Source organism: Sander vitreus, chromosome 16 (assembly GCF_031162955.1).
Source record: "Sander vitreus isolate 19-12246 chromosome 16, sanVit1, whole genome shotgun sequence".
NCBI lineage: Eukaryota > Metazoa > Chordata > Actinopteri > Perciformes > Percidae > Sander > Sander vitreus.
This window is the reverse complement of record NC_135870.1, coordinates 19,034,355-19,046,538: the sequence shown is the minus strand read 5'-3', so window position 1 is coordinate 19,046,538 and position 12,184 is coordinate 19,034,355. Positions and strand designations below refer to the sequence as shown.

Here is a 12,184-nt window from a genome sequence, read left to right as displayed (position 1 = left end):
TATTTGATCTCCTATGTGCCTATAGTTTCCCGGACATCTGGGCTCCAAAGTGGGCCTCCATATGATACCTTTATTCATTTAAATAACTTCAGTTAACAGTAATTAAATTAACAATATTTAGGTAATATAGGCCTTCTTTCATCATCATGATCGTTGGCTCGCCTTTCTCTTGGTTCTTCTTGATAACGTTTTTCTTTACCGGAAATATAAACAGAGTGACACCTCTTCGTTCTTCTATCCAACCTCCCTATCTGAAAACCCCGGTGCTTGGTTTGTGGCAACATGCTACTCATCAACCGTACATAAGCAAGACTTTTTTTATCGCTATTTTAAACTTTAAGTTACTGTCACAACAGCAACTTCTGTGTAGTTTAGTTCATCCAGTTCCAGTTTAAGTTATAGTTATCATCGACGGGGGGGCTTTTATCGTTGTCCGTTATCAACCAGCGCATCGTTTGCTGGAAGAAAGGAAACACACACAAATAAAACGCAAACCATTAACGTTAGCTATAATACTATCCTTTCTGTCATTTTTTATTTTTTTTATTTGGACTTGTATCTTCCTACGTTACCTGCACCGACATGGCTACTAATCCTCCAGGACAAGGTAATTATTTTTGTTTTGGGGGCAAACGATATTGGTATTGAAGGGCTTTGTCTTTATCGAGCTGTATCTCCTCTTCCGCTTCCCCTTGAGGAAATATAGCTAGCTAATTGTCTTATAACTTCTGTAGTTCCCCTCCAACAGTGAACCTATCTCATTTTACCTGAGTGCTACAATATTTAGGATGTGATGCAAGAAAGCAGTAAAATATATGCAGATATATTTTTTTTCTTCATATACCATTGGTTCTCACAGTTATTTTGTGGTAAACACAATCACGGCATTTACTCAAAAGTGTTTCCCATCATTAGCTGAAGTAAGTTATGTTAGCTGATACATAGGGCTGGGCATCTTTGGATTTGAACAATTCTGAGTCCAATTCCAATTCTTCCTTTCGATTCCGGTTCTTATCGATTCTTGATTCCGGTTCTTATCGATTCCGATTCTTTGAGGGGTGGAGTTGAAACGGGTCACATGCCTATTTTCACAAATAAGAGGAACGTTTTGTTTTGATTCAATGGTGGTTTCCAGTTTTACAAGGCGCTGCTTACTGTGCTCCAAGGCTGCAACACAACAAGCGCCTGGCCGCTTCGGAAAACCAAAATTTGCGCATATTAAATAGGGAAGCAATGCTCGGATTTGAAACCAAATCCTCTAAACCACACGTTTTGTTTTTTTTTCGACATTTTTTACGCTTTTTCCAAGCATTTTTGGCATTTTCTTTGCCATTTTTGTCGACCAAACTGTAAGTGAGAAGACTATATGAAACTTGCAATAATACAGTCAAAGATTACATAAAAGCAATAAAGTATATGTCTGGCCCTTGATGTGATTCTCATTTTCTAGTGTGGCCCTTAGGGAAGTTGAGTGTGACACCCCTGCTCTAAACGATTCCAAGCGATTTCCAATAAAGAAACCATCTACTGGAATCATAATTTTTGAAACGATTCCAAGTAGGAATCGGTTCTCGTTGCCCAATCCTACTGATACATAGTGTTCCATCCCTTCATTGTCTGTCTGTCTCGATCCTCTTCTTTTTTCTTCATCTAGCCTTTCCAAACAAGGCGCGGGTGGCGATCCTGGCCGAGCTAGAGAAGGAGAGGAGACGGCTGATGAGCACTCCTGGAGGCAGGTAGGGATAGTATTCAGCCAAGGAGGGTCACAGGAGTCTCAGTCACAACCTTGGAGAAAACCTTTTTTTTTATGGGGGGAATTAAGTATATATCAATATTCAAATTGACATTTTCCCCCTTGTCCTTTCCTCCTTCTTGTCCTGTAGCATCTCCCTGTCCAGACCTAGTCTGAAGGATTTCAGGGACAACGCAGAACAGCAGCACATCGCTGCCCAGCAGAAAGCTGCCCTGCAGGTGAGACATTTACACATACAGCAACAAGTAGCACAACAAAAGGACTGTACATAAAAGACTATACATTGGAAAATGAATCAATACTTTAGTTGCTCATCCTAATTCTTAATATCTATGTTTTGTGTTGATTATTACAGTAGGGCGTCTTATTCAAATCATACATAATGTTGTTTAGTAAATATCCAGTTAGGTGTTCATTCGGTGTTGATTAGTTTTTGGCTTCATGATATTTGAGACTGAAGTCGCCATCACAAAGGCACCCGTACTGAGTCATGTTTGAATACCTACTCGACACCAATGTCCAGCTTGAATACAGGTCTGAAAACCATTTAGAGAGCGAGAGAGAGAGGTTTCAAGGCAACATGAAACACATTATAGAAGTATAAAGAGGCTCGATAGTCACTGCGTGGTTGTTGGTGCATCAGCCTCAAACACTGTGATATGCTTTAATGTGGCGTCAAATCTCAAAAATCTTTTTGGCAAACACAGAGCCAAAAGGCGGTTAGCTTAGCTAAGCATAAAGAATGGACATAAGGGGGGAAACAGCTTGCCTAGCTCCGTTCAAAGGTAACGAAATCCGGCACTTCTAAGCACACATCATATTGTCGGATTAATACATCTATGAAATGGTAAACGTGGTCAGTATTATAACACAAACCGTTGCCTTACTATCTTCTCTTGCAGCACGCACACACACACTCCACAGGCTTCTTCATCACTCAGGACTCCTCGTTCGGGAACCTCATCCTCCCCGTCATACCACGCCTGGAACCTGAGACTTCTTGACCTTTTTAAACCTCTTGTTGTCCTCCTGCTGCCCGGTGTGAGAAGAAGCTTTCAAACAACACACATGCACATCAGACCCACATCCAATCACTCCCGGTTTCTCTCTTTTAAGTCTGGGATTAATGGACAGTTGTTAGGCAGGTTGTTAACAATCTCAGGGGAGGGTGAATCTGTCATTTTTACATTTCCCAGACTAACAAGCAGCCTGCTGAATTTAGGAAAGCTTTTCAGCAGCAGTCGGAAGAAGGTTCCAGGTAGCTGTGAAACATCATGTGGAGGAGTACAGGAGCTGAAAACAAACTCTACAGAAAGAAATGCTGTCCCGCTCTGTTGCCTTTTACTGCACTGATCCATAAAATGAACATTTTTTGTCAAGGTTTTTACATTCATGGATTAGTATCCGTATTTGGATAATAAAATTGTCACACAATTGTATATATAGTGAATTGAACTTTTGTTTTGCAAAAATGGGGCAGATGGTCTAAATGCATAGTCCATGGCTATGTTTGCATTATAGGGTTTTATGGTCAGTCCTGATTGTTTTGTCTCACTGATCTTTGTGTCTCAGCTGTTCACATCTGTTTTAAAGTGATCCATATTAAAAAGGGGGGAAAAAAACATTCCTTCATCCGTGGGTAGGGTGTTACCTGAGGAAGGCAAGTGTGCCCATACACGTTGGTGTCTTTAGCCACTTGAATGTCTGAAATTAGTTTTTTTTATTTTTTATTTTTATTGCCACACAGTGCCCATGGACAAAAGCATATTTTCCTTTCTAAAATGAGGACGACTTGCTTACCTTCATAATGCTAACTGTTTTGAGTGGTTTATTGTAAAACATTGGTCAGTAGCACACAAATCAACACAATTATTACGGTATATTACCATGCATAAAAAAAAAAAAAAAAAACATGAAGTCACTGACTCTTTAATACTTCAAAGCCCGTTATCAATCAGACTATTTAACATTAAAGGCAGAGCCACGTGGTTATGAAGTGGTTTAAGTGACCACCACAGAATTAACCAGTTACTCATTGTTTATCATTTTTATTGTTTTGTTCAAAAGCTGGAACTTGGTTATAATGAACTCTGAGCCGCCGTGACTGTCCCGGAGAATCTAAGAGCAAGAGGCTTTCCAGAGTCACAATTTTGCACGGGTGTTTCACAACCATACAAGGAGAAATCACAGTAGCAGAAATGTGGCAAAAATGTAATGCAGCCACATGGTGATCAGAAGGAAAGGAAAAGGACAACAACCTTGCACTATAAACCTTGGAATATGTTGAAGACTATTGACTTAAACGGTGCAGTATCTAACAGTAGTGTACGAGAATCCAATGCTTTCTTTTTATATGTAGGCTACAAGCAGGGGTTAAAGTGGGATCTGGCAGGTGGGGGGGGGACTATAAGGTCTGTAAGGGGGGAGGGTGCTGCTAACACAAATTCTCATTCTAACACAACACCAAATTCGATTCTCAAATGTAACACTTTAAAGTTCCTTTAAAATATGAATTAGTTACTTGTGGTGAACCACGTGAGCATTCACTACACAGCACTTAAATGTGACGTATTATGCTTTTCCGTCATCTACAATGTTATGTTGGATTTCCATGTTAAACGTGGCCCAAACTTAAAATAATGAATTTTAGACAAATCCTTGGGAGCTAAAACGTTCAGATTTCCAAATGCTCTGAACACTCCGGTTTCAACAGTTGTTTCTACGCAACTCTAAGCCGAACTTCTATGATTTTAAGCCACTGCGGTGTTAACATTGTGGCATGTAGCTAAATACATGCTAACAGCAGTAAACAATGTCATCTTGGCTGCCAGTGTCGTTAAATTCCCCCCAATTCAGGGTCACATTACTCCTGAAACATTTTCTGTTTCTGTAGTATTTGGTTTAAAAGCCTTTATCTGTGATTTTTGACTGTAGAAAGTGCTGGAATACGCCATTTGTGTCCACTGCTAACTATAGTAGCTACATGGCTAACGGCATTTTGACGGTAGAAAGTGCTGCTTTGTTCCATTACAACCTAATGTTAGCATACCGCTAACTATTAAGTAGCTACCTACATGCTAACGCGACATAGCTGTAATCTTGGCCAACGCTGGTCATTACTCCCCAAATTCCAGTCCCTTTACTGCTGGGACATGTCTGGTTGTGTAATATTTGGTTTAGAGGTCTTTATTGGTGATTTCCCACAGTACAAATTCCTGTTAAATGCTCAGTTGCAGTAGCTCCAGCTTCAACTAGTGAAACACGGAGCGGAGGCTCTGGACATTCCAGGAAGCACGCTGGCCAATCAGAGCAGACTGGGCTTTTTCGGGAGGAGGGATTAAGAGACAGGTGCTCCTACAGTATACAGAGGGTGAATGTAGGTGCAGCAGCCATGGGCAGTGGGGGGGTGTCTAACTGCGTGACAATCACTGCTCATGCACACGCATTCATTCTCCCTTGTGGGGGGAGGGGCTTAGGAGACCGTTTTGGGCTTTAGCGGAAAGGGGGGGAGGGACTGAGAAGTTGTTGTCGATGTTCAAATTCTTTGGCTGAGTCCTGGATCTTCACAATCCAACCTACAGCACCTTTAAACAAAGATAATGACTTGTGTGTTACCTGCATGCCAAATTAATCGGAGCACATGAAGCCAAATTTCCTGCCAAGTTAGTACATGACTGCTTGCTGACAAGCATTTAAAGGGTTATTTTTTAAACAGAGTCTGATGCAGTCACTCACCGGTGCTACTTTCACTTCCAGCAAACTTCACAGAGAACAATCATGAGAACAATGAGGGCAAAACAGCATCCCCCAATCTGTTTTAACTGAACATTCTCTGTCTAGTGAAACTGCCAATTAGATTAATTTACTTATTAATAAACGAAGATGCCGGAATGCTGTTCCGGCCCTCTTTAACCCCTCGAGTACATGATGTTTGTATTGTAGGCCTCTGATTCAGTCAGAAGGAGTCGTCAGTCTGTAACTATTTGTATCTTTGACACAATGGGCAGCAGTTCGCCTTTGGCCTTCATCGTTTTGACTTTGGCCTTAATGTTGTCGTCCATGGCCTGTCGGCAGCGGTGGGCATAATGTGCAAGCGTCTCCTCTTTCTCATCCCACGGCGCCAGAGACTGAAACACCTCCGGAGCGGCCAGACTGAGCTCAGCTATGGACGCCGTACGGGAGATGGTGTTGCGGTCCACACCAACCCGGTCAAAGGCCACCTTCATGGAAACATTGCGGCGATATTCCTGGAGGGCTGCCATGTAGCGTGCTATCACACCCCTTACGTTTTTCACTGGAGAGGAGAGGGACAGCAAGAGGGACACATCAGCACATGCAAAATACAAATTAATGCAATATTTACTGGGTTTTTTACTGGCTCAGAATGAGCTTTTGGGGGCGTGACTACGCACTACAGTAAGCTTTATAGCTTATCTGTTTGCATACACAGTAAAGGCAATGAGTCTGCGTTACCTTATTTGACAGATGTATGCATTTTGCCTGTTATTTCTGACAATTTGATAAACAAAAATGTATACTATGTTTGAGTAAATAAAACCCCAATCAATAAAACTGTAAAAAAAAAATATGAATATTTAAATGCTACCGTTAAAATCACCGACTCTGGACGGTAAAAGTGAGATACCGGTAAGCGCTTCTATTCGAGTTTATGTTCCGCTTGCTTCTACAGTTGTTTGGTAAATTGCTATTAAAACACATTCGGACGGGATTTGAATTACTGTTTCTCATTCTAAATTCTTATCATTTTGGCACTGGTGATCTTCCTTTGGTGCTGGCTAAAACCCCTTTGGGGGGGGGGGAGCATCAAAAATTCTTCTATGCAGGAAAAGCCCTGATTTAGTAACAACCAGACATTCTACTCTATGGGTGCTTATAACCACGGAACAACACTTGTACTGTGTCCGTGTTTTGGCGTGGTTAGTCCTCCTTGTTGTGTCATGTCCTTACTCCTGACTCGGGGGTTTTCTCCATCCCGGCTCCTCTTGCTCTTCAGGGTCCGGCGGCGGTCCCGCAGGCTAAGCTCTTTTTCCTCAAATGAGTCAAATATTGTCGACGAGTCGAACCCGGCCGCCTCGTCAGAAGAGTGCATGTGTGAGCTTCCCGGTTCCATCGGATTGGAGCACCCAGGCCACTTGTTCTCTGAAATCAGAAACAGAAAAATGACTGAATTTGATACCGATAAAAAGTAATAGCTCTGCAACAGAAACCTTTTTGCTACAGTATAATAGTTTGGAGTACATGGAAAATTAGTTTTCATTGCCGTTTTAATTATAGTTTTTCATTATTCGTTTAGAGAACTAGTTTACTGATTTATTTGACTTTTTTTGACTACTGCTACAGTGATCATCAGTACTTTTTTCTTACTGTTTGCATCTATTTTCTTACTATTTCAATCAGGAACTTTGAATTGCAATTTTGCAGGAAAGATACTACACAAAAAGAGATGTGATTTTACCTTAAATGTCCAACAAAAGGCTAGCCTGCAATCATTTTAAAAGCACTGCAATTTGCTTTCACGGTAACAATAATTCGTCAGGTCACGGCGAGCACTGCTGGGATAATCACCGAGTTTATCACCGTTAACAAACTCTACCTGGCCGCATGAAGTCACAGATGAGTTCGGCTTTTTTAGTGAGTTCCTGCTGCAGCAGCTCTTTGTCCTGCTTCAGACCGGAGATGATCTCCGTCATCTGCTGGTTACGGTTACGTTCTGCATAAAGTAACGCTTGCAGCTTCTCCAGCTCAGTCTGCTCCCCTGCAGATTCACACACACACAAATAAAACCCACCAACAGTGAGCAACAGGAAGCCAGACTATAGTATACAAACACACATTAACATAGGGTTAGAAAGTCTTTTCGGTATCGTTTTGTATCATAAATTAATCTAGTGTTTCAATAATAATCTAATTAGGGATGCTCCAAATCCAGATATTTGGGGTTCGGCCAAATACCGAATCCACTGGTTAAGATTCTGCCGAATCCGAAACCGAATCCTACTCCCATCCTCAGTCCATTAACACCAATTGCTGCATGAATGGCTTTGGCTCGTGGGTGATCTGAGGCCCACTGTTTGTTCGGTGTAGGGCTAGCAAAGCTGGTAATGGTCGTCTGGTTAACACAAGTTTTTAGCTGTGACTGTGCTTCCTTTGCCGTACCTGAAGTTGCTGCATTTTGGCTGCTGTCTGTAGATTCCTTCATACACGACTCGTATTCTTTCGGATGTTTCATACGCAAATGTTTTAACAGCGGCGATGTTGTGTATTGTTTAGGGTCCTCGCCACCACGAGACAAATCGCCATTGCAAATTGAACATGAGGCTGGACTTGAATCGCCTTCTTTTGACTGAAAGTACTGCCAAACAACACTTTTTCTGCTCACGAGTTCCATTTTCACTTTCTCACGGCCTACTGCATTGAACGGTCCGCCTACGTAAACGAATCTAATCTTGTGTTTTCACTTCTTTACAACTAAAGAAAACTTTTTTCCTTTAAGGAACAGGAAATCTTGAGATCTTACAATCAAATGCTGCATTATAAAATGTGCTTATCCCCTATCACAGAAAAAAACATTCCCATGAATGTCACGAGAAGACGGACGCTATCTGGAATATTAACTTTGATTCCAATCAAGACGTGCCGTCTCTGCAGGTCTTTCCAAGCCTCACAACATGAGCTGTACCTGCAATCTTCTCTGTAGTCTCTGTGGCGGAGCTAGAGCCTGTCGTGCAGCTGCCTCCTCCTAGTAGCTTCATGTCTGGGTCCACTACTCCCTCACACCCCAGATCCACTGCTAGCCCCATGCTAGCTATGTTAGCAGCAGTGCCATAATCCCCCGCAGGACTTGCTTCCTGCTTGACCTTCTTCCCGGTTACTGCTCCTCCTGGTGCCCCGCCTCTCTTCCTGGATCGGGGGGGCTCCCAGTCGCCATCTTCGTCTGTGGCCGACGAATCGCATCCAACGATGTCAAACAGCTGGCTGCTGAACTCCTCCCCCTCCGATGCTGCTTCGCTATAGAAGAGTTCACATGGAGGCTTCGCTGTCCCCTGGTAGGAGAGAAAAGATCAGAAATTAAAGTTACAGACTGAATCTACATGTCTACTTATGTACTGTAAGCACTGAACGCTCACAGCAAATGCCTGAGTATGGAACTTAAAGGGACATTTCACAGAGAACAGCTGTATAATGCCCTGTGTCGCTTCAGATTAGCTTTCTAAAGTCTGTTTTTAGAGCTTCACTTGTACCAAACCAGAATTAAGTCGGGATCTCTGGGTCTCTTACTGCATCGATTTTAACCATTCTTATTTGTATGTGTCTCTTGCAAGCCCCCCCACTCCTGAGGACTCTAGAGTCCAATACTAAACCTCTAGAGCATCCCTTTCAAGCCGGACTGCCTAGGATTACAAGTGGTGGAATCACAAAGAACGTGCGTCACTTTGTAACACACGTTAAAATGCTCGCCTAGCTGCTAGCGTGGCACGCCCTCATACTCTGCTTCTGACTGGCTAGTAGTCCTTACCTAGGTATTGCGCATGTGCGACTCCCAACAAAGATTGAACAGAAGTGAGATGTCTCACTCTGTAGCTAAAACAGAGAGCTCAACACACAAGGTGAAAAGAGGAGCTGCAGCAATGTGCAGTCCAACAAAAATGGTGTTTTTTGAGAATTAAACCACGTAAACCTATTCCGGTACAACCTCTAAATACAATTATGAACCTGAAAATGAACATAATATGAGCACTTTAACACAATAAAATTGACCACATTTCTGCAACTAAATGGTCAGAGTTTTTCCCCCCAACACAAATGCATTCAGAAACTGATTTCTGGTCAACAAAGTAAAAAGTGGACACAAAGACTAATCACTGCCTCTTTCAAAATCTACATTTCAAGACTGTTTGGACAAATGTAGATGACAAGACTGGTGTATATTTTAATAAGCCAGTATAAATTGGACTTTTGAGACTGAGGAGTTGTCGCTACCTTAAATCATGCTCTGTCAACTTTATGTTGGTAATTATTAAATAAATTAAATACAGATGGCCACGACATTGTAGGCTGCTTTCCTCAAAGAATGCCGCCTACAGAAAGGTGTTGGATAGAGCTTACGACAGGGCAGTAGGTTGGATTTCACTTTTCAGATTTTTCAAAACTTTTACAGGACCTCCCTGTTTTTAACATTGTATGAATTGTGTATTTGTGGCGAGTCTATAAGGTTGGACATTGGGATTACACCATTGAAACTGCATTTAAATATCTTGTAGTATTATAGTTGTGCTGAACATCTCAAATTGAGATACTATTCAATTTAAGATTACACAAACAAAATAGCTGAAATCCCTTCTTTACCTTATCGGACGGACGCCGTCCAACAACCCTCTCCTGGCCCTGGCTGGTATTCGCTGAGATTCCGCAGGCGTTGCTATGGTCACTGAGGGGCCAGTGGTAGGCGTGTCCGGCGCCACAACTCCACACGGCGACAGGGTCGCTGCTGCCACGGGGAACAGGTTCAGGTGTCAGCACGTTGCCGTGGGAAGCATAGGTGAGGCGCTGCAGGCTTGGGATGAGGTTGCAGATGGTGCCGTGGCTGTGAGCCCAGCGGACCAGTTTAGACAGACTGTCAGAGGTGGTCTGAACCGGGTCGGACATGATAGAAACCTGGAGAAGAGGGAGAGGATAATTATTTATACGTTTGCCCAGTTAACATAACTTCAGATGATGTTTTTTTGTGCACCCAGTTCTTCGGAACATGCCCACGAAGAAATTAAAGGACAATTCCGGCGCAAAACAAACCTAGGGGTTAATAACAGATGTGTACCCGCTCTGTCGTTCTCTGGGACATGATTTCATGCTAATCGAATGTGTTTGTAGCTTGAAACAAGCTAGCGCGGACCGCTGATTAGCTTACAGCGCTAGAATTCGGGGCACAGGGAAAGTAAAAACAAATCGCTATTTATACAACTAAAAAGGCTCAAAATATCACCACACTTCAACGGTAGCATAATGAGGGTCCCTAAATGTTAACCGAAGCATTGAGAACTTTGTAAGAGTACAGACAGTTTATTAAAAAGATAGTTTATTAAAACATGATAGGCTAGCCTACAACACTGGACAAATTGCCTTATCCTAGGCCTAGGCTACTGAGTGTGCATATGTGGGTGTTGCGTTTCCAAGCTATGGACAGGATTTCAACGTTGTTTCAATATTAAAACAGGGTGCAAAATGATGTAGAATCATCAGAGTTTGATGTTGATTCAATGACTTAATGTTGACAATGGAATGTTGATTTAACATAGTTTCAATGACTGTTTGCTATCTGGGAAGTGCACAATACTCCTTTACTCCATTCAGTTGTTTACACCGAGTGCCTCCAATATGGCCGCGCATCCAGGTTACCGCCCAGAACGTGACGTCGGTGAAAACCCTCTATGTGTACTGTATGTGTATACAGAAAACGAGCAGGCCTTCAATTTCATATTGAAATTTGATTATATTATTATGTTTATTATAATTTATAGGGCTTTTTTGCAAAATTGGCAAAATCTCTCTCTCTCTCTACACTTACACACACACACACACACACACACACACACACACACACACACACACACACACCCCTGTCTAGCTCCGGGCTCTACAAACCTCAGTTTAACGTTAATAATAACAGCTGGATAAGTGACTCGTTCATGCAACTCTCACTTAAAACTACAATCAACCTCTCATCGGGGACAAACAGACGTCTTGTGGCTCACCAGCCTGCCGCACACGTCTACACATTTGTCTGCAGTCAAACCACAAGTCATCAGGCTTCCATCAAAGCTCCCAACAGTTCAGCAACATCTCTCATATTTACCTTTTTAAGACATCCCGCAGGATTCACATGGTCCTCGTTTATTTCGCGAGTGTCGGCCGCCTCAACCCGAGGCGACTAATAACCTTGTTATGACGCAAAATAATAATGTTTGATTAAATGTAGGATGTCGCCAAAGAGGTTACAATAATCGCTGATGTAGCGTTAGCCTTAAACATTTGTTTAACTCTGCATAGACTGTACGTGCATTCTTTTGTCTGGAAGGTTTCACAGCGCCAGAATCTGACGTGAAAGTGTCTTTACTGCCAGCTGCTGGACAGGAGGAGGAACTGCAGGTCGTCTCCCTTTCACTGTGATGATGATCACTGACCTCTAGCGGCGGGGTGGATCAACGCACATATTATATTATATTATATTATATTATATTATATTATATTATATTATATTATATTATATTATATTATCTGCAATAGACTTACCAGCAGGCTAATAAAAGCGTGCCTTTACTTCATTTACCAAAAACTGAGGGTTTGTGACCATGACGACACTTAATGATGATACAGGAGGAAAAAATAATCTAAATTAATATCCTAAATAAAACT

The 12,184-nt window shown here is 42.1% G+C and overlaps 2 protein-coding genes across 3 annotated transcripts; one reads left to right on the top strand and one right to left on the bottom strand.

Moving 5' to 3' along the window:
- Nucleotides 1-229: 229 nt before the first annotated feature.
- LOC144531662 (SOSS complex subunit C-like) lies at nucleotides 230-2,758 on the top strand. The gene is made up of 4 exons (XM_078271918.1): nucleotides 230-607; nucleotides 1,655-1,736; nucleotides 1,884-1,971; nucleotides 2,656-2,758. The coding sequence occupies exons 1-4, from the start codon at nucleotides 583-585 to the stop codon at nucleotides 2,755-2,757; spliced, it is 297 nt and encodes a 98-aa protein (XP_078128044.1). The 5' UTR covers nucleotides 230-582; the 3' UTR covers nucleotide 2,758.
- Nucleotide 2,759: 1 nt separating this feature from the next.
- On the bottom strand, nucleotides 2,760-11,873 carry kiaa1958 (KIAA1958 ortholog). 2 transcript variants are annotated; one of them, XM_078271915.1, is made up of 6 exons: nucleotides 11,625-11,873; nucleotides 10,121-10,429; nucleotides 8,454-8,817; nucleotides 7,368-7,529; nucleotides 6,722-6,913; nucleotides 2,760-6,047 (listed from the first exon to the last, which is right to left on the bottom strand). In XM_078271915.1, exons 2-6 carry the CDS (start codon nucleotides 10,418-10,420, stop codon nucleotides 5,722-5,724), a joined length of 1,344 nt encoding a protein of 447 aa, XP_078128041.1. In that variant the 5' UTR covers nucleotides 10,421-10,429; nucleotides 11,625-11,873; the 3' UTR covers nucleotides 2,760-5,721. The 2 variants fall into 2 exon arrangements, with proteins under 2 accessions (XP_078128041.1, XP_078128042.1); XM_078271916.1 differs by lacking the exon at nucleotides 7,368-7,529.
- Nucleotides 11,874-12,184: the final 311 nt, after the last annotated feature.